This window comes from Thunnus maccoyii, chromosome 14, assembly GCF_910596095.1.
Source record: "Thunnus maccoyii chromosome 14, fThuMac1.1, whole genome shotgun sequence".
In the NCBI taxonomy this organism is placed as follows: Eukaryota; Metazoa; Chordata; class Actinopteri; order Scombriformes; family Scombridae; genus Thunnus; species Thunnus maccoyii.
The window spans coordinates 18,936,641-18,964,133 of NC_056546.1; the positions used below are offsets into that span (position 1 = coordinate 18,936,641).

A 27,493-nucleotide genomic window follows, 5' to 3' on the forward strand; every position below is an offset into this window, starting at 1 on the left:
CACAGGCAAGTTTTTGAAGTAATTTATAATTATAAATAGTTTTAAAATAACAAGTGCAGAAGATTGTTTTCACCTGTTTCCACCATATCTTTCATTCATTATAGACATTTTTTTTCTCCATCCATAATTTCAAAGGATTAGCAAAAATCAAATAATATATTTGTGGTATATTTGAAGGTGATGTCATTCTGTTTGATGTAGCACTATACTGCAGTTCTTTGAGAAAGACTTGATTAGCAGAGCATACCCTAAAGCATGTTGTGCAGAGGTGCAGCAACATAAAAACAATTGTCAGTTCCTTGTAAATTGGCAGTGTTTGAAAAAATATTGAGGGAGTGTCTGATAAAAGGCCATAAAATCGGAAGTGAAATTACAAGTTAGTGTTTGCAGCTGTAATGAACTTGCAAACATTTTTGGTCCAGATTGTAAGTCTGGAATTATTCTCTGGAAAAAAATCTCTGGATATGAATCTTTGAGCAATATTTCTTTTCCCTAATGTTCTTATGGGCTCTTTTAGCTTCTGTTGCATCTTGGACAATCTGAGGTCTCAGACCCTGTCCCTTGTATTCTTTACAATAGCTAACATTTGACCCACTTATAGGAAATACTCTCACGCAGTGGCTCTTTGTGGTATATGATTTCCATAATAATGAATAGGAAGCCCTCAAGAATAGCATACCAAACATGGCACGATGAATGCACCCATCAAAATGCCATTATGAAAAACCGTGAGAGGCAAATTAAGTAATGGACACTTGGAAATAGGGCTTGAATACCTTTCATAATGCCAAACATTAATGACTTTTTTCACAGATGTGAGAATATTTCTGTGCCCTTCCCTTCTCCTATTTTATACTTATTCCAATTTGGCTTAATGGTAGTTGTCCAATCTCATTGCCACTTCCTCCTCTTTATGCTCAAAAAAGTATTAACACATGACCCCTGCTTTATACACAATATGCAATCTAATCTGTGAAACTGACTCTAAATTAATAGTTAAGTGTTTTAACAAGATTTAGACAAATTCCTTGAACAGCAGTTTGTATTGTACAGCTAAACTATGACATACTTGACTCTTATTGTATCAGTCATCCATATGACTGTTTGGCCTCTGCTCAAAACCTGAGGATTTTGGATTAAACTGTGTCAATCCATCAGACATGTTATGACAGAAAATCTTTTAGTAAACATGGAGGCTGATGCAGCTCTGCATTGTGTTTCAGTCTTAAAGATAGCACTGACTGGCATAAACAGGGCTCCTACTTAGAGGACTTTACTGAAGTTATTGCGTGTTTTTTTGTTTTTGTTTTTGTTTTTTTGTTTTTCATTTTCTGCAAATAACATATAATTTACTGCTTACATTTTCCAAGAATATTTTCACCTTTCAGAATGTTTTTTTCTACCTTCCAGGAAACCCTTAGTTTCTATTGATTTCATACAGCATGAGAAACTTGACTTAAGCAAAATGATCATAATGGCCTTATGCATATTTTCATTAAAATTAGCCTGATACTGTATTTAAAGGGGCATCAGTTTGAAAATGAATTTGACTGTTGAAAAGCCTGCCCTGCATTATAAATACAATATAATTTTGACACAAATACATGTAGACATACAGTGTTTACTCATCAACAAACAGTTATTTTCATTATAGATTAATTTGTAGATTATTTTCTTAATTATTCAATTAATTGTCAAATCTGAGTTGTCAGAAAGTAAAAATGTGCATTATCATTTCCCACAGCTCAAAGAGATGTATTCAAATGTCTGTTAGACTGTCCAAAGATATGTGGTTTACTGTCACATGAAAGCAACAAATCTTCAGATTTGAGAAGCTGGAGACAGAGAATTTTTGGCATTGAAAAATTATTAAATGATTATTGGATTATCAAAATGGTTGCCGATTAATTTTCTGTCAATCGACCAATCACTGCAACTCTTGCTGCGATAGATAGACTGCAAGTTTTCATTTGTCTACTGAAATAATGGAAAATACTGTCTGCCTGTGGGATGGGAAAAACATATTCACTAAGTCTAAAAGATTAATAATGTTTGGCAACAGTATCATGTATTTGTAAATTTTTAGTAAATTGGTTAAACATACTGATCACCCTAATGAGGAAAATTCAGTGTAATCACTGGTATTTTTTTTAACTCAAACATGACTTTAGCACTGGAGCTATTTTGAGAAAACCTGCAGGCACTGAGATCGCTGCTAAAGTAAGTGTGAAGAAACCTGGCAGAGAACAACTTGTTACTGACTGGATCAAAACATTGTAATTATATCAGTAACAATTGACTTTTGCTCTCATCTTGCAAAAATGTCTAAGTGAAAAATATGTGTGTGCTGATAAAGCAGGTTAAGAAAGAAAGTTTTTCAGCCACACTTCTAGGACTAGAAATAGTTTATTTGTCAAGTTTTATTAAATCATTTGTTTTTCTTAGTTCTTCACAAGTGACTAAAGGGCTTTCAGACAGAATGTGTTTAAAGTATGCACATCAAAAGTATAAAAGTAAAAAGGCACAGCGAGGAGCCATCTTCCTCTTTACTCTGATTGTACCTTGTTAATGAACTGCAGCAGTGTTGAGTCCTTGGACAATATATCTCTGCATAGTTTGAAACCTTTTTAGTGTTCATCTTTTATAGTGGTACATTGCGTCCTGTAGATTTTCTCCCCATTATAGTAAAAGGCTTGGTGTAAATTGTGTGAGGGGCCTAATTATTTTATTTTTCTTTTCTATGTGTGAGGAAAAGACATAATTTGAGGCTGTGTAAGGTTTATGTACCATTTTTCTGTTTGTACATTACATGATAGGGAAAAAAACAAGCTTTGTGATGCCTCATTTAAAAGCAACATTATTTTCCATCAAACTCTTGAGGATCATGTCTTACTTACTATGTACAGTAAATGTTGGAAGTACAGCATAGTTACCATTTCTATGGGGCAGGCAGATTTCTGAAGCCGCTTTTTGGAAAATTTTAGCATAGAGTCTGAGGGGCCATTTGGCTTTTGAGCAATTATTTGAAGATCTAGCAGTAATGAGCTGCCTCTGGCTAGAATCAACCAGAGCCTTACTGGCTGCTGTTGAAAAATATATATTAAAAAGTCTTGTAGGGAGAAATTCTGAGCCAAAGAACTGACTAAATGTTTCACCAATTTGTTGTAAATGTAAAGAAAAATGCTGCTTTAAAAAGAAATCAAACTCAGATTTTTTTTATAATAAAAAAACATTAATATAACATTTTAAACTGCATTAATTCAATCACATTTTACTGTGGATTTTAAAAAATTGTCAATATACCAAAATCAATTTCGATGATACATGACTGAGACATGCATCCCAGAGTTTTCAGATTAATTATTTTATCCCTGGACACAGCACAGACTTTGGGAGCTAGCCATACTGTAATTTCAGCTCAGACCACAGTACCTTGGTGGCCACGTGGCCCTTTTGATTAGAGGAATGGAAAGTTTTGTGGATACATCAGTGGAAGCCAAATGGAGAGCATCTGGCTGAGTAAGATATTGCGGCATCATTTCGTCACTAATTTATGGCAGCCTCTTGACACCTAGATAAATACTGACTGTCACCGGTGCATCGTCCTCTGTCCTCCTACTTTTAGTCAAATAACCTTGATTGCAAAAGCTCTCCACTTCAGCAACTTATTCTCTCTCCTTACAAGCAAACACTTGGAGGACAAAGTGAGGCTTGGGACATGTTTGAAAATTAAACACTGCTTTGAAAGTGGAGTACATCATGCACTTTTGACATTATTGGCTCTCTCTTGTGAGGCTGTATTCCACGATGGCTGAGAGAACATTTTGACAGTAACAGTGATCAATTGCAATTGCACTCACACATATGATGGCTGCAAAAGCTGATTGATTGATTTGTAACTTTGACAGTTTATTGAATGCTGAATCTCTTGTGAACACATTCAGACGTAATGAGTGATACTATAATTCCTTGTCATGAAAATAAGCAAAATATTCTCGGTGCACTGAATTGGTGCTCAGAAGCATCACAATCCTAAATAATCGCTTTATTTGTGTTGTCTAGCCCCATCAGGCAAATGCAAAGCCCCATTTACCTGCAGAATTACCCAGCACTCTGAAAGACAGTCCTCCTAGCACCCTTGATGCCCCGTCGTGACTAAAACCACAAACACAAAAACACATGCACACACATACAACTGCTGCTCCCAACATCTGGTGCTGTGAGCAGGCCTCTTCGCAAATGGCGTGTCTCGTGGTGCTCTGTGATTTCATGCCCGTCACAAACACACAGACACACCCTCGCCGTCACAGATTTCACTCAGACATGGAGACTTGCCAGGATTCAAATTGTATTATTGGCAGAGCACAACGAACAATACAGCTTTTGCATCAATGGTAGGATTAGCCTCAGATTCCCCTCTCTGAAGCACCACCTGACTGGGACTGGATGTGATACCAGGTAGAGAACAGTGCAGCTTTATCCTCCCCTTGTAATGCTGAGGCCTTTTCAGTTGATCCCAGGAATTTGCCTTGTCGTCGTCGTAGTGCATGGACAGGCCTTTTATGGCACGTCAGCAGGGAGGTGGGAAAAGGAAAGAGCGATTAAGGAGATTACCTGTCTGCCAGTTGCCAGGTGCCAGTTGTAGCTCTGTTTATGCACTTTTTGGTGATGTGTACATGAAAGCATTAAAGGCCCAATCAGGGATTTCTCTGACATATAAATTAAAATGATATTTACATAGACAATTTAGTTTGGTTTACAGGTAAAAAGTAAGGTTTTCTGTGTTCCTCATTTCATCATACTTTAAAATACAGATCTATTATTACACTCCTATATTTACAAAAATTACATGTAAACAAATTTTAACAGCATCTGTACATTGATAACTAGCTGTTGTATTGTGTTAACCAGAGTATTTACAAAGCTGCTGATCAGTATGGGAATGAGAGCAGGCTCTAACCCTGTGTTTTGTAAATACTTTTTTTTTTTTTTTTAAATATGGATTAGGGATTGTGCCTTTAATAGTAAAGAGAAAGCCAAAGTGGTGTAACATGACCACTGAGGGAGGATAGTTTTAACTCTGACAGCAAAGCAGAGATTTAGCAGGTTTTGGGTGGAGACAGAGTGTACAGCGAAGTAAAACTTTTAACTGCTACACAGTGGGAAGTTTTAAGCTTTTCAGCCTGTGTGAAGTTTAGAGGCTTCCTGGTTACAGATTTGTTAACTTGTGTGAGTTTGGTTTATATTAAAAAAGACAGACAACCTCGCTCAATATGGTATCAATTCAAAACACATTCTCTAATCAGCAGGTTACTGTGAGTGATGAGATTCAGGTAGGTTTGCAGGATATGAAATTTCTTGATTAGCATATTTCTTGATTAGCAAATGAGCAAAAATAAATGACTTCTAAAACATGGATATGGAAATACATAAACACATGAATCTGTGTGTGAGTTTAGCCTTATACTTTAATTTATAATTTACATGTACAAAATAATCACATTTTCATTTCATTTTCGTTTCTGGGTTGAATCACTCTCCATGAGACACAATCTACTAACACAAACACATAAATTGTCCAAAGCATATTGATCACCAGTATTTCCTCACTGGTCTGTTTGTTTGGTTTCTGCAGTGGCCAGCATCCAGAGACTTCCAGCAGTGTCTGTGATGACTGACATCAACTTCCCCATGAAGGGTCGTAAAGGCATGGTCGACTGGGCCAGGAACTCAGAAGATAAAGTGGTCATCCCAAAGGGCCTCTTTGTTTCCCAGTCAGCAGGTGACTGAATGTATTTCACAGAGCCATCCAATATTTAGTCCACCAGGCACAGTCTTCATGTGTAAACTTTATTTGTCTTGCGATTTTCCTATTTTTTTATATACATACATATATATACATATATAAAAATATAAAACCTGCAGTAACATCTAGAGTCTGCAGAGCGAATTGTAGTGGAAATGCAGGATTAATGCATAGTGAATACATAATGACAAATTCAGTGGCCACTGCTGAGGAATGGAAAATAAATATCTTGACATGTCAGCAAAAGCTGCATGATTTTAGTTGAATTGCTTTGTCTGAAATCTTACAATAAGACGTTCACACAGACACATCAGTCTTCTGCAGAAGGTATTTACTTAATGTTTTATGCTATGCCGCCCCTTGTTTTTTGAAAGTAAAATAATGCTACAAGCCTTTGTACAAAGCCAGTTTGCTTGCCTGTGCTTGTTCAGTTGCTGAGTTTTCCAATCGACTCAGCATTTTCAGCATCCTTTCAAACACTGCCAGTTGCCGCTGTATATATATATATTGCAATCCAGAGCCAGACAATTTGGTTAATTAGTGTAATCAGTCTTATCTGGAATATATCAAAGATAACAAAACAAGGGATGGATTAGGAATGTGTGCCCCGTGCCTAATCCCAGCCACTTTCATTTGGACAGAGTGAGAAGCTGATTCTCAGGGAGACTTTGGCACTTCTTATACTGGAGTCAACAAAGTCTGTAACAGTTGCAAAAAGTCCCTGTCAAAAAAAAATCTTTCTTCCTTAAAGTGTCACTGGCAGAAATTGCATTAGCACTGCAAACTAGCAGGTTGATTTCAACCAAGTGTTACTCCCAATTAAAATTTAATTTCTTCTTCCTATTATTGCAAGGCCAAACTTACAGCATTAGACATTGTATGGACATTTTGAATATTTACCTTTTAACTAAAAATCTGGCTTGATACAAGTGGACCTTGTGATATTGTGATATTTTGTGTCAATATAAAAACCAATGGTGTTAGTTAATTGTTTCATTTTTTCCTCTAGATATGGAAGGATCGCCCGTCTTCATTTTGGGAACTGTTCTTTACAAGACTCTTGGACTCATGCTACCTTCACCAAAGTAAGTGCAGCATATCTCCTGGCTGTATTTTCCGGTCTGCTGGCAAGAGGAAATATGAGACAGATTTAATCCTTTGAAAGCTGCAGATGTGTCCATTTTTATTCATAGTAGTAGATCAAGTCTTAAAAACATGCCGTGCCTGACCTCGGTGTCCCTGAAATCTTTCACTTTAAAGACACAAAATTAAAAGTTTCCAAAAGGGAGAAAGAGAAGATCAAATACTTTTTGCTGTTCTGCTTAGTTAAAGTTGAGGATTTTTAAGGATACTTTCCATTTATAATTGTTCTAGTTTTGTCCCCAGTGCAGTCGTTTTGAATGCTCATATAAAACTTGGAGGAATTAGTGTGTTTGTGTTGACTCTAATCTACTTAATTAAACATACTTACTGTTGCATGGAATATGTAGTTAATTAGGGATGACATTAGTGCCTGGAAAAAGCAGTGGGATGTCCCAAATCAACACCTGGTGTCAGACCCCAGTCAACAAGTCCCTGGCACCAGCGTCCCAAGGACAGAGCGGTCATTCCAGGACCGGCCAGGCCAGCTGTCACAGGTGGAGCAGCAGCCCTCTGTGCACATGTGGAGAGGATTTCATAATGGGACACCGAAGCCTGCCCTCTCCACACTAACAGGAGGATAAGCAGAACAAGGGGTGTTAGACTTGAGGGTTTTGCCAAATGTTAAGCTTGTGAAGTTTCAAGGAAGAAAATAACTTTCTTTCTACTAAATGTCAGAAGTTTTTCGGTGAACTTAGAGTGGAGAATTTGTCCATTTACACCATTGATTTCCTTTCTTTAAGTCCAGAAAACCGACTCAAACCATATGAAAAAGACAAAAATATTCTCAGCACAAGTGGTGCTGGTAGGACAGGGGGCTGCTGCCGTCTCACCTCTACTTTCCTTTGTGGAGTTGACAGTTTTCTTCCTTGTGGGAAGTGCTCATGGATTTCAGCTTCTAATAGAGAGAATATTCTGTCAACTATACAATAGCTGGAGAGGGTTTTTGAAGCAGGGCTATAATGCCAGATCTTAAAAGCGTAGGATACAAAGAAGCATTTCGTTCAGTTTGGGCGAGCCTTTGATTTGTACTCCCTGTTTTCTGTCGTGCTTGGATGTTTTGAACACCATTACTGGCAAACATACTCTATAGCTGCTTTCACATCTAATGGGCAGCTTTTTAGTCCCCTCCTGTTATTGAGTGTGTGATATTTGGTGTAGTATTCGATACAAGCTGCACTAGAGAAAATATCTTAGCCTAATAGTACTGGAGTAGTTTAAGAATTAATTCAGGGGACTTGCACTCCAAATTAGATTAGATTAGCCAGCAGAGAGGAACTTTAAATTCAAAATATGTGCACAAAATCTTCTCAGAAACCCCAAATCAGGTTTTAATACCAGCATTCCTTATAGATCCTACATAAGTCTCACTGACTCTGAACTTAAACCTAATCCTTAAGTGTTATTGCACTTCACAGAGCATAAAAAGACACCTCGGATGTTTGAAGTAAAATCAGGTTTAAGGCTTTGACCGCTGGAGATGTTGTATTATGTTCATCCTTTATATCCATAAGCATGATATAACAATTATAGGGATATCCAGTATGATAGCACAGTCAAGCTTATATAGCCTATCAAATTTGAGCCTCTGCTTTATCGCATTGTGTTAGAAAGTGAGGTAGATAGTTCAGGGTTTGACCCTCAATGACAAATTAAGTGTGACAGGGCCGTCCAAGAAATTTGATTCATTCTCTCATTTTTTGGGTATTTCTGTTTGACTCAGGAACCACACCGTTGTGAACTCCAAGGTCATTGCTGTGACAGTCAGACCAGAGCCCAAGGCAACAGAGTCCCACCTGGAGATTGAACTGGCTCACCTGGCAAATGTAAGCACCAAAGTCATTCTGTCACTTTGAGTCACAGTAGCTAACATCTTTGTTTAGATCAAAATGCTGCTTTCATCCACAAATGTTGCTTTTCATGCTAGTTTTGGTATAAAACACAAAAGGTTCTTTTTTTCAGCACTGTAGAAAGAGTTGTTGTCTGAATGTTCCACAGTGACCACAGCACATATCACCTCCCATTAGCCTACACACAATGGTGGTTAATTGGCTTGATAATTAATTTGCAAGCGCCCGGTGTCAGGAGAGTGTGCCGCAGTCAGATAATTACAAGGACAATCCCTTTATGATCCAGGCCTTCTTATTCATCATAGAGATTAAGCCAGCCCGTGTTCCAAAGAGAAATGACAGTATAGGTCGTAAACTCTCTAGCCAAAAACGATCTATAGTTACATTTGAGTGACAGACACCATCTAGTGGCTGTAGTAATTATGACCTCAAGAGGTGACACAGTTCAGATGACGTCTATATCAGGAGACAAATTTCCATATTCAGAGGTGGCGGGTTGGGTGCATAGATGGATGGATGGATGGATGGATGGATAGCTGTCAAGCAGAAATATTAGCTGCAGTAGACTGCTGTGTCACGTTTCCAACCGTGACTCAGGACAGTTTTTTAAAAACTGTAAATATGGTTTCTGTTGCCATGACGATGAAGGTTATCTAACTTTAAGGAAGTAGTAACCTTAATCCACACCATGTTTCAAGTGATTATTTTAACCCAAACCATGATCTTTCCCTAACCATAACCAAGTTGTTTTTGTGCCTAAACTTAACCAGACCTTAACCTCAGCATTGTCACACCATAAAACATAATTATTTTTTAACAGCGATTTGTAACAGTTTTGGAAAGCTGCTGATAGAGGCAGCATATTAGAAAATGCTGTACAAAATGCGTTCTGGATTGCATGGTCCAATCAACCTATTTGGTTGTTTAATTATGAGGATGTGTTGGATAATGTAAGTCTGAGCGTGTCAGCAAGTGTGTGTTTCTCTGACAGTATATGCCACACTTCAATTTATGGTCTCTAGCTGACCCATGAAACACACTCTCAAAGGATTTATGTAGAAGGACATACATGCAGTTCATTAATAATGATGATGATGGTGGTGGTGGTAATGGTAATAATGATCAATTATCGTTGTAATTTACCTTGTAAATATTTTATCTTTTTCCTGTCTTCCAGGGAACACTGAACCCTTACTGTGCGCTGTGGGACAGCACCATAATGTAAGTAGGCATGGACTTTCACTTTTTACCTTAGTTTTTCTGTCGTATGAATTTCTGGGCTTGTTTATTTAAAATAAATCTGTTTTCAGTTATTGTATTAAATATTACAGTTTCAAAATTACCCACTCACTGCTGTATATTGTTACTGTATATTACTTTTCTGTTACATCTCTGAAATTGGGTTAGTGTGCATCATCAGGACAGAACACATTCTCTTGTGCACTTCTTTGCAAAGAAGCAGGATAACCAAATAGCAAAGCAAACAAGCAAGAGAGCTGGAGAAATTAAACCCTCCAATCAATAGGCAGACAAAATAATAGGAATACTTTATGCGATAATACAATTGAGATAATACAAGATGAGATACAATAATACTACAAAAACCCAAGAATGAATGTAGCTGTTGTGAAGCATATGATGTTCATATTTTGCTGACACAAGTTGTGGTTAAATTCTAAAGGAATTCAGTTCAACAGGTTTTCAAACAATTATCTAGTCAAACATCTTTCAAAAAGTCAGTATTGGTCTACAGAGTTTACAGTTGTAGTGTTCCCGTGTTCAGCATATGTTGTCAAGATTTTGTCAAGACTTTAATTAGAACTATATGAGTTATTCATGAGTAAAATATTATTTTTTAAAATTGCTTTATTGTAATTTCCTAGTACTCACATACATTGAAATGGATTTTTTACTGCAAGCACACAGTATATAGACAATATGGACATACAAACAAACACAAAGGCAACAAGAGATTATATTGGTTTGCCAAACATGAAAGGACACAGATAGGTAACAGGGGACAGCCTGTGAAGAACATAACAAAACAAAAATTGAAACAGAAATTAAATTGATCCTCTGCATTTTACCCATCCTATACACACACATACTAGGAGCAGTGGGCAGCTGCAGTGCAACACCCGGGGACCAACTCCAGTTTTTTTTGCCAGTGACTTGGTCAGGGGCACTGACAAGAGTATTAACCCTGTTTAATGGTGGGAGGAAACCAGAGCAGCCGACAGAAACCCACACAAACACAGGGAGAACATGCAAACTCCACACAGAAAGGATCTGGACGGCTGGGGTTCAAACCCAGGACCTTATTGCTGCGAGGCAACAGTTCTAACCACTGAACCATTATGCTGCCGTGTTGTAGCATCAGTCAAAAATACTGCAGAATTATATAACGCAACGAGGGGGAAAACTCTCAAAAGTCACGAGGACACATGCAACACACAAAAAAAGCATAAGCAAAGTACAAACATTAGCAAAGACCTCAAAACGCCTCAAAAATGATCATGGAGATGTTTGATTGCCTTGTATTATTGTAATGTGTGTCTATTATTTTGTCCACACAGTATAGATTTACAAACTTAATTCATTCGTTATTTTTTAAGCCTTTGTTTAGTGCTTTTTATTTACCCTCTTTGCCCTGGATTTGGTATTGGGATGCTGTTTAAGGTGATCTGATGTCACCTTGTTTGCAGTGTAATGAGTTTTGCATCTGCACAGTTAGTTTGACAGCAATGTTCTTGTCACAGTGTCACTTAATAAAAATTGTGGCAGCAATTTCCCCCTAGTGAAAGTCAACTTTTGCCCCAACTTTGCAGTGAGACCTGTTCAATGCCTTATCTGAGAGACACTTATTCACTAATTATAGTACAAAAAGGTTGCTGATGGCATGATGGCTTCTGTTGCATTTCTGACAAATTAGCTGTGACGTCTTGAATGAAACTCGCAGACCCAGGGCCTGTTTCATCAAATTTCCAACATGCAAGCTGTGACTTGCAACATGAGATCATTTCCTAATGTGTTGATTTTGACACATTTAACTAATCAAAAGAAACATCGTACTGTACTTGTGACCCATGCATGAACATGTGAGAGGACTGCAGGACTTTATCAGCAATTTCTGAGTGGCAGTCATTTGTGAAACAGGATGGTGGCATCATTTGCAATCTGCTTGTGAAGAGTGCTGGCAAAAAGTAAGTGCTTTAGTGAAACGAGGCCCCTGTATCTATAAAAGCCACTTGGCATTACCACAAACAACCACAGGGGTCGCCAAATCAACCAGAACTTTAATCAAAATCTTTATAACTTCAAAATCTATTTAGTTTTGTTGATGGGAGGCTGGATTGGTAAATCTATTAATATTTTCTATTTTATATTTTTACACGAATAATAAAACATAGCACATTACTGTGTAGCATGTTACAACACAGCCATACCCATACATACTAATTATTTAGTTATTTATGGATTTAAGTGAAGTTGGATGAGCAGCTACTGGAAACATTTAGATTTGTTCATGGGAAATCTACCAGCAGCTGTGGATGAACAGGCAACAGTTTATACGATGGTTGTTATTTTTACTTTGAAATAGCATGTGAATTGTGTATGCTCTGTCCTCTATCATGGTATTTGAGGGCAAGTGGTCTATTTTTGACCGACAAAAATACAACTGGGACAATGCTGCTCCATTCTCTTTCCCTGACTTTCACAAACCAAGTGTTTATTATCAGCATTATTTTTTTTTCCTGATCTGCACCAAGTCATTTTAATCAGAGTGCCACAGAATGACTTCATGGTATGATTATCATGTTCATTTCAAACAGTTGGCTAGGCCTATTATACAATAGCAGCCACTCTCAGGACTCATTGAGGGGGTAATACACCATCTGTCAGCCATGTTGGCTCAAACCAAATGAGGGTGCTCAATGTAACAGTTAGCCGACTGAAAATGTTCACAAGTGGAGATTTGTGTCCTCTGTGCTGCCCGATGCAGTGACTCGTTGTGATCCAGATTCAGAACATGTGAATGCTGTGCTGAATGCTGTGTTGAATGCTAGAGGCAGCGACAGTGAAACAGCTGCCACACCTGAGTCTCTGCTGCTTTACTTTCACCACAGGGACAGAAACCTGAGGCATAAATATTCTTATGTGACAACACAAGAAAAAGTTTGTCTGTGAATGTAAGCAACTGGAGCTAAGAAGACAACTTCTCAATATGAACATACTGTGCTGTTACTGTCACTACAAAGTGCGATATATATATATATTCCTAATTTTAGTTTAGTTTGTGTGATGGAAGTGATTTTTTTTAATGAATTCACATAAAATTAATTGTATATCTTTTTACTGATAAAAAGATAAAAAGTGTCTTCAATAATATTACTAATCAGAAGAAGACAAAAAATTACTAATATGATGAAGAGTATAATGAATACAGCAAGTATTTATTCATGTATTTTTTAAAAATATTGAGACAGAAATCAGTCTTGACAAGATAATTAGTTTCTGAAAATGTATTATATCAGGATATATATATCATGTATCATGATATACATCATCTCATTTTCAAGGGGGTCTTAAACAAGCAGTCACAAAACAAAAGACACAATAATAACAAAACAATGATAAAACAAACAACAAACAACCAAACAAACAAAATACTAAGTAACAAAAACAGAAGAGTTACAACCTTAAACTACACACAATCAAAAGAAAAATGATCAATCTATAAAGGAACAGTGATAGTATTACTGAAAATATAGGCAATTTGTTGTAAGATAGGGAAACAAAACATTTTTAAATGTGCCAAATCATGACAAAGAACGTGTATTTAGCCTACAGGTAACTTATTCCAATCAGAAGGAGCCTGAAACATAAAAGCTTTTTTTTTTTTTTTTTTTTTTTTTACCAACTTCCCTAGATACAAAGGGGACCATAAAGAGAATCTGATCAGAGTGTCTTAGTGAATAATTTGAACAATTAGGAATAATAAAATGTTTTAAGCAATAAGGATAGTTAAAGTTAATGCATTTAAAAATAAATTGGTACCAGTGAATTTGATGTCTTATATATCAAGAGGGAGCCATTGGAGTGTGTGTAGCATTGTGCAGTGGTGTGTAAAAAAACAACAACCTAATATAAATTTGCAGAGTCTGTTACTCTATCTATAACATTGAGGGGATAAAGATCAGTTTTAGAAGCATTCTGGTAAATAATGTCAGCATAGTCCATTATTGGTAATATAAGCTGTGGAACAAGTCTTTTTCTAACACTAAATGTAAAACAATGTCTGGAACAATACAGATCACCAACACCGAAATGTATTTCTTTCATGACTTGATCAATGTGTGGTTTACAGGTAAGTTCAGAGTCAATCCACACACCTAGATCTTTATTTTTTTCAACTTTCTGAAGAGATCAACCATCATTACAAGTTAATATCAAAGAGTTGAGGTTCTGTCTCACACCAAGAAGCATTGAATAAGATTTTGTTTTATTGGCCAGTAATTTGTTAGCTGACAACCAAGTTTGTAGAATATTCAAATCAGATTGCAGGGCCTCTTGATTTTGTGACAAAGAATATTTTGATGTATATATAATAGTATCATCTGCATATAGTTGTGCACAACAATCAGAAAATAATTGTGGGAGATCATTAATAAAAAATAGAGAAAAGAAGTGGTCCTAAAGTAGAACCTTGAGGCACACCTCTCTGCTGAGTAAGAAAACCGGATTTACATCCATTCTGTTGTGAATATACGAATTAAACCACAACAATGCATGTTGGGAAAGACCAATAGCATGAAGAAGATAGTGATCCACCAGGTCAATGGCTTTGTTGAGATCAATAAATATTGCTCCTGTGAGATGACTATGATGCAGAGAAAACATTGTTAGTGAATTTTAAGAGAGCAGTAGTCTGAAATCAAATTGTTATTGAGAAAGGATATTATTATTACTAAGGTACTGTGATAATTGATTATAAATATTTTCTTCAAATACTTTGGCAATGGAGCAGATAATTGAAATAGGTCTGTAATTATTGGGATCAAGTGTGTGTCTTGTATGAAAGTAAAAATAACTGACAAGCTGAAATGGAATAAGAAATCATTTTTACACTGTTAGGAATGAAATTAGACCAGACAGAGATCATGACAAATCATGATGTACAGTTCCACAAATTCAAAAGGAGAATTTTTCAGAGCATTCACTGTACATGGCAGGAATGTCCTGTTACGAAGACAGTGTTCTCTGTCTTAGCTGCCAAGCATCTCCTAAAAATCTAGCCAAAACAAAAATCTCCATATTAAAAAACCAACTCAGCATATCACCAAAAGAAATCAGGATTTTCAAATGGATCTTTTCAAACAAATAATTCCTCAAGTCACTGTACAATGGGCAATGAAACACAAAATGAAATTCATCCTTGATAACACCAAGATCACAAAAAAACATATAAATGTTGCTCTTCCAGAATACCTTTTTATCTGCATACCTCAACTGCCACCGGTAAAGTACAGGAACGTACAGGAAAGCACACAGGAACTTTTGCCATCTCTATAAATGTAATTTTATATATGGTTCTGTATAGTAATCTTCTTTGATTTGAATGTAGTTTCTAAGCTTTGGTATCTTACAAATTTCCTCCTTCCATTTTTCCTCATAGATCTTTAATAGTTTTTGTTTGACTGTATTTATATTACACTGCAAGCTATTCCTGAAATTCAAATCAGAAAGAGAAAATATTGCAGTGACCTCCCTTGACCAAGGATAACTGTGTGCTAAATCCCAGTTAAAGATCTTGCTGGTCAGTCTTTCCTCTGGCAACTGAATAAGGCGGTTCCACAACCTCACCATTTCACATCTCTGCTTTACAAGACATGACTTCTATCCCATGTTCCCTTCAACAGCTCGCTTAGCAGTAAATATATGCACCCTGAGAAAGCACCACATGGCTCAATTCTGAATGGCATTACTGTCGGGGGGCATTCTTAAAACCCTGCACTCCTGCAGCATAAAATGAAATTGGGCCTACCATTGAATCATAAAGTTTAGTGACAGCTGAAAAAATGAGGTCAGGACATGATTTCATTTTAATCATTACAGACCCTAGAGCTCTCCCTGCTGATTCTGCTATATGTGTGAGGGATCATTCAGTCATCATTCAATTCAGTATTGTATCAGCAACTGTTAATTGACTAGCAGAACATTATCTGATGTGTAAAATATGGTTTTTATTTTGCTCCAGAATTGTTTAGGATTTTTTAAATTATCAGTCAGACATTCTTTATATTAAGGAGATTATAGTGTAGTAATTATATAACATTTCTGACTTTGGTCTTGCTGATATTTCTTAGTTGTCTGTACATTTCCCGGTCATTATGTTTCCTTGTCAGATGAAATTTTGCCCACGCTTTATCCTTCTGCCTAAAAAGAGATATGAATTCAGAATTGATCCAGGGTAAATGTCTGCCATTAACATTTGAAAGTTTCAAGGAAGCATGTTTATCAACCACCTTATTGAATTTGGAATAAGAAAAATCCCAAATGTTTTGAACATCAGGTATTAATTTGAATCATGAATAAACATGTCTGGGTCCATTTTCTTGTGCTGTCTAATTTTAGCCAATTTTGGCAGAGATTTTGATATTTTTATCTTCCACACACAGTACACAACTACTGAATGGTCACTGAAGCAATCTGACAAAACACCAGCCTTTAAGATTAGATTTGGATGTGAAACAAGTATCCAGTCAAGCAAAGACTGAGAAGTGGGAGTGACTCTAGTGGGTTAATTAATTAGTTGTGTTAGGTTCAAATGAGAGAAAACAGTTTTGTCTTTCCAGGAAGACCTATCTAACCATTTTTTGTTAAAGTCACCCAAAATAATAATTTCATTACTCCAGTCAATGGAATTAATAGTTGAATTCAAACATCTAGAGGACTCAGCAGGTGCAGCTGGGGGGTCTGTATACATTTCCAATAGTGACATATTTATTCTCATGCAAAATTACTTTAACAAAAAGACACTCAAAGTATTTTGGAACACCATGAGGTATTATTTAGTTCATAGGCCCAATTTGATGGAACATATGTAGCCACACCACCACCTCTGATGCATCTGTCAGCTCTATATAACATAATTTGGTAGTTTGATTTCAGTGTCTGCAATTTTGCTACTCAGCCATGTTTCATAGAGTGTAATGATACCTGGTTTGTGGAAGGCAGCTCATGCTCTGAATAAATCAATTTTTGGCACATGGCTCCTAGTATTCATATGTACAATTTTTAATGCTTTAGTATTATCCAGTTTCAAATCAAATAATAATTAGCACTGTCACTGTTCAAACATAAGCTAGTTGGTCCAAGAATATTTGAAAAGGTTGCACAAATAAGACACATTATTAACAGATACACAAGAAAATATAAACCATATCACAAACACAACAAAAATAAATTCCAGCCAAACATCAGACCCAAAAATCAGTTGGCCAAGGCATCTCAAAAATCACACAAAATAGATCACTGTATAGCATTGTAACACAAAAAGTCTGTGAAAAGGAAGAGGAGGGAGAGAAAAATGCCAAGCAATCCTCATTTATTTTTTGCAGGTAAAATAAGCAAAATAATTCACCTGTCAGAGCTGCTATTGTAGGTTTCACATGAGTTGGAGGTCTGAATCATACGGAAGCGTAATGCATTCACTTGGAAAAAAAAATGACCCTGTTTTTCTGAATTAATGAGATAATTATCTCAGAATTCTGAGAAAAGTTTTCATGAAAAAAAAAAATTCTGCTCTGTTTTTCTGAATTAATGACATACCTCAAAATCCCAGGAGAAGCTCTCATTCCTCCTTGAGAGCTTGAAGTAAACATGTCCCACCTGTTTAGTTTAATCCAGTTTTATTTTGGTTTTGGTTTGAAACATTGGGAGATACTCGTGTCTTTAAGTAATATAGATGGTATCGTTATTAGCTTGTCAACTTTGCACAGGCACCTGAGGACAAGCAAAAATGTTTCGTCAAAGCCCAAAAATAGATGAAACAAACACACCAGACTGCCTTCAGAGCTGAGAGGTTATTTTAGTTTGTAACCTCCACAAACAGGTACAGTGGGATGACACAACTTTAATACTGTTAGAGAGAACGTCTGGACCAGCAATCTTTAGGATTTATCTGATAACCTATTGGCAAAATAACACTTACAACAGGTCAAACCTGAGAAAAAAGTACAATGCATTATGTTCATAAAAGAACACGAAAAACATGAAAGAAAACACGTACATGTATCTTTGAAGACCTTCTTCCTACTCAGAAGTGGTCCTTACCATAATTACACTACTTTAGGCACAATGAAGTTCACAGCAGTCAGGATTTTGAGGTACCTTCGTAATTCAGAAAAACAGACTAGAATTATTGTTTCCATGAAAACGTGTCTCAGAATTGTGAGATAATTATCTTGTTAATTTAGAAAAACAGGGCTTTTTTTTTTCTCAAGTGAATGCATTATGTGGACTGCAGGATGATCTGTGGCACCTGGCTGGCAAAGAAAAGAAATGCAGTAAAGAATTAAACAAAGATATAAATAAACGTGCTGATATTCAACCCTCATGTATTGTGGAAAATAAAACATCTAGAGAGCCAATATCTTTTTTTTCCCTTTTACTCAAGTCTGCAGCTCCAAAGCATCAAGTGTAAACAGTTAGATGCTTACGCTTTTATTACTCTTTCAAATGTCAATATTTTCAGCTACTAAACAAACCTAAAATTATCAATATCCCACCACCATGCCAAGGGACAAATATGAAATGCAACTCAGTGATTTTAGATTAGTTAACGTCCCTGTAGTGTTCAAAAATAAATATTTTGGGGGGAAATTAATCTGCTGAGAAATCAAGAATATAGGTATCAAGTTTGTTTTTAACTTTTTTTGAAAAATCACTTTTTTTTCACAATTTTTATGTAACAGTACATATAAGTACAAAATATAGGTATCATTTTAAGTCAAGAATGAGTTAAAATCAGATTACTGTTCAGCCTGTCCAGGATTAGAATTCATCTTTCTTTAAATGGTTCAGGGAGATTAATTAATTGGTTTAGCTCATTTTGAGTATTTTAATCACTTGTTAGTGGTCCAGACTGTCACTAAACCTGCAGAAAAAGAAAATTACAGAATGACATTACAAGCTAGTTCTGGCCTTTTGGCATTTCCCTGCAATTAGATGCTTTTAAAATCCACTGAATCCTTGTAAAGCAGTGTGTGGAAAGCCCATATGACTGTCTTTTTGACTTTTTAATCACAGATGTTTTAGCATCCCTTCTCAGATTATCCAGCAGAGTTTTATGAGGCCAAATGTTAAACTGCAGAAGACAACTTTTATCAGTAAAGGCTTGAAGATCCTGGAACAACTTGCCACATCAGGATTAACAGCATCTCGGTGTCCTTTAAAAACATATTTAAAACTCACAGTCTTTTTTACAGACTGCTGCATTTATTATACCTTATTTTTTTCCTTCACAATTTATTTTTCCTAGTTTAATCTTTTTAAAGTACTCTAGAGGTAATAAATTATATTGTTACTACCATACTATTGAAAGTATTATGATCTGGTAAAGCCAAACAGATTGTTATCTTTATTGGCAAACATATATGATACATTTTCATAAGTACAGTGGGAAAGAATGCACTACAGTACGACTCCAGTCAGACCGTAGAATTAAGTGCTCCTTCTTTTTAGGTACACAGTCTGTGCTTGAGTCAACTGAATGGATTTATTCTGAATCCCTGCAGAACATACTAAATAACAGCCTAAAGAACATAATAAAGAATGTAAGAGATGTATTGTTGTAAAATAAGACCTTCTTTTTTATTTTATAGGTGGATTTAATTACAATGTTAGTTGTACAAGACATTGTACATGTTGTACATCTCAAGTGAATGGATACATAAAATAACCATTCAAAGATAATGTTGAGATGGTTAATATTGTAGAAAACCTGCTGATTCCAATGAGGAAAAAGTATTTTTAAATGTCTGACAGCTAAAATGGAGTCAGAACTGATGAATAGTGAAATGTTGTAAACTTAGATTTTTCTATGATTTACCACAATAGTTATATCTATAATTACTTAGTGTTATATAATTCATATAATACATGTACCAAGAACATTCTGCATCCATTTTACCATAATTGAATACACACTGCATTCAGTGTGTCATTGTATACAATGCTAAAAGAAAGAGGTATTTTTGATTCATAAACATTATAAATAGGGCTGCCAGTCTGGTTTTGTGTTGGATTCATATTGTCTTTATTATTAATGATATATAATAAGACATTTCAAATATGCTTAGGTTTAAAACTTTACAAGTTAGACAAGTTGTATAAGCAGTAAATACGTATGCAGGTGGTGATTTATAGTTAGACCTTCTGATACTCTTTTCAGTCTCCAGTTTTATCTCTCAGCTAAAGTTGTATTTGATTTGGGTTCAATTTTGCTTCACTTCTTATTCTGTTAAAAGTGCCCTCTAATGGTTTCCCTCTTTGGCATCAAGACTCTTTGACATTTCCATATCCGAGATCAATGGTTGTCAAACTTTTTTATGTCACAGACCTTCAAGTCGACACATTTGCACCACAGAGATAGCCCCAGGGACTCTTGTGGGAAGATTTTGGTTGTTTTTGAGTGGAAACTGTCTGTGCTGCAGACGGAGAGATGATAGTGGTGAGAGCGTTGCATCTTTTATTTCTGGTGGATTCATTTTTTTGCAACATTAAACCACTTCTGGTTTTTGCTGGGAACCCCTGTGTGTCCACTTTGAGATGATCTCTGTGTAAAAGAACATCGACAGCCGTGAGCGGTGGCAATGTGGGCGATGTTTACAGTAATTCTAAGCTTCGCTCCAGCAAGGACTGTTGATGGACTGATGAGGACACTAACCATGCATTAGTTGGCAGTAGGAGGTATTGCTGTGTTTTGTGTGCGGGTGTGTGCACAGTATGTTGGGCATGTGCACCCTGAGGTAATGCTGAAGTGCAAGTGTAACAGTGTCACTATGCTCTGATGACTCAGTGGTGGTGCTTGCAAACTCTGACAGTTTTGACTGACTCTGGTCTGTCAGTCTTAATCAATGTTTCTATCCATTCTTTTACTTGTTAACTGGGCTGGGTCGATCCATATATAAGAGGGCAGGATTCACATGTTGTCTTTTTTTGTTTAAATTAAGAAGCACACAATTTGCTACAATTATTGGCAACTAACATAGGTTTAAATTCATAACAATTCATCTGAAAACAGTGTTGTGTTGGTATCAAGTATTACAAACTGAATCAGCCGATGTCTTAGCATTGTACTACCACAGTTATGTGTGCACTGAAGGTCTACTAAATACACTGATTATAGGCATAAGTGACAGGAACAAGTGCATGACACCTTCATTTTCACCTCCCAACTAACAAATCCTCCTCCTCCTTTCAGGGTTGTGTCCTCCTAAGGATTAATATGTTTTTTTTCCTTGCTGCATAAAAATGTATGCGCTCATTTTTCTTCTCTCTTCATTCAGTTAACACACGCAGCGTGGCCCACAGGCTGATATAAATTGCCCGTCATCAAGAGATCCAAGATGGATGGAATAATTTCCCAGCATTGCCCCCACCCTCCTCTGCCTGTCATTGTGTGTCACTCTTTCAAGACTTTATAAAATTGCCTAAAGTGCATCGCCTAGGGCTCACTCAGAGCCCCCAGCCTGGTGTCTAGCTAATCTAATATGGGCATGCAAGGAATTTAAAGAGGTTTCTGGATGGTTATCCCTCATTCCTGGAGAAATATATGATGAGCAAAGTAGTCTCATATGTAAAAATGACTGACATGTATAAAAACAAGACAGGCTATAGCCCAGTCTGGTCATCCAATCTATATTGCTGCGCCAGCTTGTTGCATTTTAAGGTAACTGGATGATCATGAGGCTACAGAGCTTCACTCTTTGCCTCTTGAGTACACTGTTTGGACATGAGGTTAAGTTATGGGTTTAGTAATAAGATGGCAGGAGACACTCGGCCTGTCAGAGTTCAGCTAGGAACACAAACCTAATTGGAGTTTTGAGTAACTGTCTCTCTGTCTGTTTCATCAAGCCACATGTTTTAATACTGGATGTGCCTAAAACTTTTTATGACACTTTGGTGTCACTCATCTTGCATCTTGACACCCAAAAATTGTTAAATTGGAGCATGATCAAATCCTGTCACACATTTCAGCCCTGTAAGTTTTAATACCAGGTTGTCAATACACCACTGCATGGATGAAAGTGGTCAGCAAAGGGTATGTGATGAATGTCATGTCATCAGTCTCACTGTGGTTAACATCAACAGTGACACTTTCTCCTGGGGCCATTTTATATTCTAGTGCCACCAAGCCCCGATAAGGTCAGACAACACATCAAACGTGGCATACATAAATCCCTAGTAAGGGATGTTCTCCTGTCAGCTTCTCTCACGGGCACAAAGGAAGAAGCAAACATCTAGTAAGTCAAAAGAGTCAAAAGTGGTGGCTTCATCCCAAAGTTATCAAGAAGTAGAGGCATCACACGTTATCACATCACAAGAAAGTGAGCATTGCAGAGTGGGTTTTGCCTTTGAATGTGACAGTCATGTTTTGAGAGTGCAACAGCACCCTGCTCAATAGGGCAATCTCAAGTGGGCAGCTGTGTGAAGGGTATGATGCTTGTTGGTCTCCCAGCAGTGCTTCATCACAGCCCTTCTCTCGGTCCTACAGGGATTACCTCAAACAATAAAAAGTCTACACTACTACTTGAGGATGAGTTCACTGATTTTCAGCCCAGGAGAGGTTGTTGTCCATCATTTATGACTGCACACAGCACAATCTCCCCAACAGCCACAGCTCTGAAAAACATACCATTCTGCTACAGCTCAGTGGGCCAAACACAGTCCAATGGGACTATCACAAAGGCTGTCAAAACACCAGATTAATCTCCTTAACCTCACAGGATGGTCTGACATGTTTATTGATAAAGGAAGGTAACAAACAATGCTTATAGGGTGGATGTAGCCACAAGAAATCTGCCCTTAAAAGGTAGCTTTGGATGATATTTTGTCCACCAGAAGCATGGTTTTGTCAGTGATGGGAGGTCATACAATCATTGGTGTATCTCAATTCCCAAGGCATGGCCCTGTTCTGGGACTAAGTGAGGTCTTTATTGCACCCAAAGGTGCCTCCATTTTTGTGGTCTTTCTCTGGTGACTGCCATGAAAGTCTGCCGGTACATCACACATTCAGCTTGAAAGTTAATTGAATTATCTTCATATTTCCTTACAGTAGAACACTTGTAATGGTGCAATGCAGTCCAAGTCATTAGTAGAAGTTCTTAGTATAACTAACATTATAAATCAGTAGTGTTAAACATAAGAAAACATGTTCAAGAGCCTAATGGCAGAGTTTACTTCGATTTATTATCATGAAACGTCAGGGCTTGAACCTTCTTATATGTAGCCATCATAGAAATCCTTGAAATTTTAAAGCAGAATGGTGAATCCGCTATGCTCTGATAGGCCTTAAAGACAGGATTCAGGGCTCCAGCTTTGGCTGCTGTGAGATATTCCCTCCACAGCCTTTCATGTGATGTCTATCACAACTAGATTCTTTGTTTACTGCATTTGGTTTGCTTGATTCGTAACTACCTAGCCCGATACTTCTTCCTGATGAATCCCTATTAATTTAAAACTGATTTGAAATGGCTTCATGAGTGTGCCAAACTACATGCACAATAGATTAGCTTGTGTGGCTCCTGTGGGTAGCAAAGCACAAACATGCATCAGAAGTGTACCCAAAACAGTCACAACACAGTTAAGAAGAGAAGAGATGGGGGAGGGAATATGGTGAAGGGTCGTTTATTGTTGCATTACTGTATACAGACAGCCCAGAGTTGGTCGACCCTAGTGGGAAATTTGCAACAGGCTTTACAGTCCCTTGAAGGAATAATAAATATCGCTGATTGATCACATGACAAAGCAGGATTGCCTCACACAGCAGAGGCCACTTGGCACACAAATCAACAGCAATTATGTTCTATACTGTCCTAAATCATTGGTATGAGTCCTGATCTACCTTTGTCATGAAATGAGTAGGATGCTGAAGAGTGAAAAGACAGCAGGCTGTCTTGCAAGACAACAGGTGTCTGCTTGAGCGTTTTTGACAGGAATCTTAATATCAGATTATGTGTGCGACAAAAAGACTGTGCGCCAATCCCAGTCATCTTCAGCTTTTTTGTGTCAGTAAAGTTTTCACATGGGATCTTTCATCTATTAGGATTATTTTTTCCGAAGACTGACTATGAGTGGGGGCGAATGATAAATGGAAGAGAGGCGCTCCTTTCATTTCACCTACTAGTGGTGTGAAGTGGGGACTGGCTGCAACCATTCTCGCTGCTTCCGCGGGGTGGTATTAGTTCTGCAGTGGTTTTTGCAAAGTGCTTCACGCCGAGGAGCGACAACTTTCGTGTAAAATGATTTTCAGGAATAATCCAGAAACACCATTTATCCCCGTCATACCATTAGACTCCCAACCGAATAAACTGATCCTGCGACAGCGTGCGTTTATTTTTTTTTTATTCTATCAGCCTCCCCCTCTCACGCCAGCAGAGAGGAACAGAGTATCAATCTGATGCTGTCCACCGTTTCCAGGGTGAAAATCCCCCTAAGGAAGCATCTAAAAGCTGCTAATTAAAACAGTTGAGGGAGAAAAATCAACCGAAAAGGAAAAAAGACAGGATAATAAGGGCATTGAGAGGGGAAAAAACAGGAATACAGTCGTTTGGGGAAAAACCTAGAAGAATAGAATATCACGCAGAAAGAGATACAGGTAAATATGAACCGCTCTTATCGACAAGCATTATGAGGGAATAATAGTGTTTTGATATCAGTTGTTGGTATTTATCTGCGTATAGCGAATCAATCAGCACCGGTCTGCTTGGACAGCTCCGTGCGTCCTCCCCCTCCTCCGTGTCTCTGCCTCTCTATCTGCTCCAGCTGAAATGCTGCTTGTAGCCACACAAGAGCCGTGTCGATGTGTCTATTCGCTTTTTTTCTCCATGTAACAGTCTATATGGCTCTATAGCTCTCGATTCAAATAAATAATTAAATGAAAAGCCGAAGCGATGTCGATAAGTCTTGTGAAGTCGTGCCACCGCTGGAATTAAACCTCTAATTGCCTCTGCCTTCTTCTTGCAGGAACGATTCTTGGGGAGCCTGGTCCACAAAAGGATGTAAAACGGTGCTTACAGATGCATCCCATACAAAATGCTTATGTGATCGTGTATCTACCTTCGCCATTTTGGCTCAGCAACCAAGAGAAATAGTAAGTAGGCTATTGGTTTGTTATTCAGTGTGGGTTTTATAGGCTAATGTAAAGGAGAAAACGCTGCCTGCGTGTGTATGTGTGCTGGTACGAATGGAAATTGAATCTTTGGCGTGCTAATCCTGTTAAATAGTAATGCAGCGGTAAAGGGAGATTGTGGGGGGGATATTTTCTAGTTTGCACGTAGATTTAGATAACTCTGTGCGCGCGTGCACGCGGGAGGGTGTGTGCATGCTGGTGCTTGTGTGTCAGTGTCTCTTCTCATCTGTCAAATGCATATTTGGTCAGTGATGAAGTTAAAAGTTGTCATATTGGATATTTTTTTGTTTCTTTACTGACATCAGTAAATCTGACAAATGCTGAAGGGGAGATTTCTAAACATTGTTTTTAAGATCCTGTGTGGGGATTATACTACTGTAAGGGAACCAGTAGCCTGCAATTTCTTTAGAGATAAAGTAATTAACATTGAGAACACAGAGTACTTACACTGTGGCCTCTGCATCAGTACACAGTAGGAATTGAGATAAAATAAAGAGCAATCTATTACATTTGTCACTGCCAGGCCTGAATCATATAACAGCAGAATGCAAATATGAATTTAGCAATGAAAGTGCATTTTTAGTAATAAATCACCGTGTAAAACAACTGTGTAAATGTTAAATGTGTGTACAGTTTCTCTAAATGTAGCTCCCAATGGCAGGCCTGACAACACATGATTGGCTGGCACACATAATTTCAAATGTGACTGGAAAAACAGATAAGAATGGACACAAACAAAAACTATATTTTGATGAATTTGAGCCCAGGTTTCAATGTCTATGCTGTAGCCTTCAGTGATTTGTAATATAATTTCCTGCATACATAGATGGAAAGTTTGGAGATGTATCTATACTACCTTCACCCCCACGCATGCATTTCAAACCTCACAGTATATTAAGGAACCCACTGTGGACTATTCAGATTGGTGGTGGTTGTTTTGATTGGTTCCCTCTCTGGGCAACAATAAAGATTTACTGTCCTGCGTGAACCACATCCAACCTCCCACTGACTGGTTTGTCTTGCTCTGTCTCCTCCACAGACCATGGAGTACTCAGGGGTCCCATCTGTGACATTGATAGTTGGCTGTGGTCTGTCTTGCCTCGCCTTGATCACGTTGGCAGTGATCTACGCCGTGCTATGGAGGTAATTACTACACTCTGAGAGCATAAGTTGCAGCCACGTGATGATAAATCATTACAGCTGTGAAGTTTGTGCATTTATAGCATCATATTTTTTAAATCAGCTGATAAAAGTCAAGACTTTCTAACTGAACATCCAATTATGAAGTGCCCTCACTCAGTTTCCTTTTGATTATTCTTTCTTTTTCTTTAGATATATTCGCTCTGAACGGTCTATCATCCTGCTCAACTTCTGCTTATCTATAATCTGCTCGAATATATTAATCCTTGTTGGACAAACGCAGACTCACAATGTGGTAAGTGTCATTGAAGAATTTATTAAGCATGGTTAACAAAGTGTGGAGGTCCAGTGGTTGTTGCTATGTATCAAAGACTTCAACATGGTGAAAAGATCCCAATGACACTTCACCATGGCTCTATTTGAATGTTTGAGTAGAGCTCACTACTTTTTATTTTTGTATGACCACTGTGAGCATTTCTTTGGGTTTGTATTGCGATGTTTGAAAAGTGTTGTAACACTTGTATGGTACAATTGTGCATGACAGTGGGAATTCTTCAGCCTTTTCCAGTTCAGGAAGCATTAGTCAAATTTACTGTTACTGTGAAAATGCTGACCTTTGAATTCATAGGAGAACTCTCAACTCATTCTTCAAGGAAGTTTAATCTACAAGATAGCACCTTTTGTATGCCAGATGTTGGCTCTGTCATTGAGAGTACAAAAACAAGAATATAACAGCTTCATTATAGTCTCTTTCAAGCAAACTACTCATTTTCATTTGGGTCTTGCATTAAAAAGACTTTCATATTTCATCCAAATGGAGAATAAAGTGTTTCTAATGCCTCTATAAGATGTAGATCTACTCTGTGTTGGCTCAGGACCATTGGTCTTTACTCATGTGGTACATTGTCCTCTGGTAAACTTGAGACAACCCCAATCTGTTGGCACTGAGACAATGATGGTCTTTAATCGCAATTAAAAGTGAGAGGCCATAAAGAAAACTAAAAGAATGATTAAAAGAGGACAGTCAGATCACTTTGAAATGAAATACTGATGCCAGTTTTATTGCTTCAGTTCAAACGAGTGGCACCGCAATCATTAACAAGTCAGAACAGTTTGGCAGTTGAGGAGATTTTTTTGCCG

At 37.4% G+C, this 27,493-nt stretch overlaps 1 protein-coding gene across 1 annotated transcript in view; it reads left to right on the forward strand.

Moving 5' to 3' along the window:
• adgrb3 (adhesion G protein-coupled receptor B3) overlaps window positions 1-27,493 on the forward strand; it is a 123,910-nt gene that overhangs the window by 77,783 nt on the left and 18,634 nt on the right. The window contains exons 13-19 of the mRNA XM_042433483.1: window positions 5,636-5,782; window positions 6,816-6,891; window positions 8,670-8,772; window positions 9,974-10,017; window positions 25,048-25,174; window positions 26,253-26,356; window positions 26,546-26,648. Of these exons, the coding sequence (XP_042289417.1) occupies window positions 5,636-5,782; window positions 6,816-6,891; window positions 8,670-8,772; window positions 9,974-10,017; window positions 25,048-25,174; window positions 26,253-26,356; window positions 26,546-26,648 (704 nt within the window). The remainder of the gene's footprint in view (window positions 1-5,635; window positions 5,783-6,815; window positions 6,892-8,669; window positions 8,773-9,973; window positions 10,018-25,047; window positions 25,175-26,252; window positions 26,357-26,545; window positions 26,649-27,493) is intronic.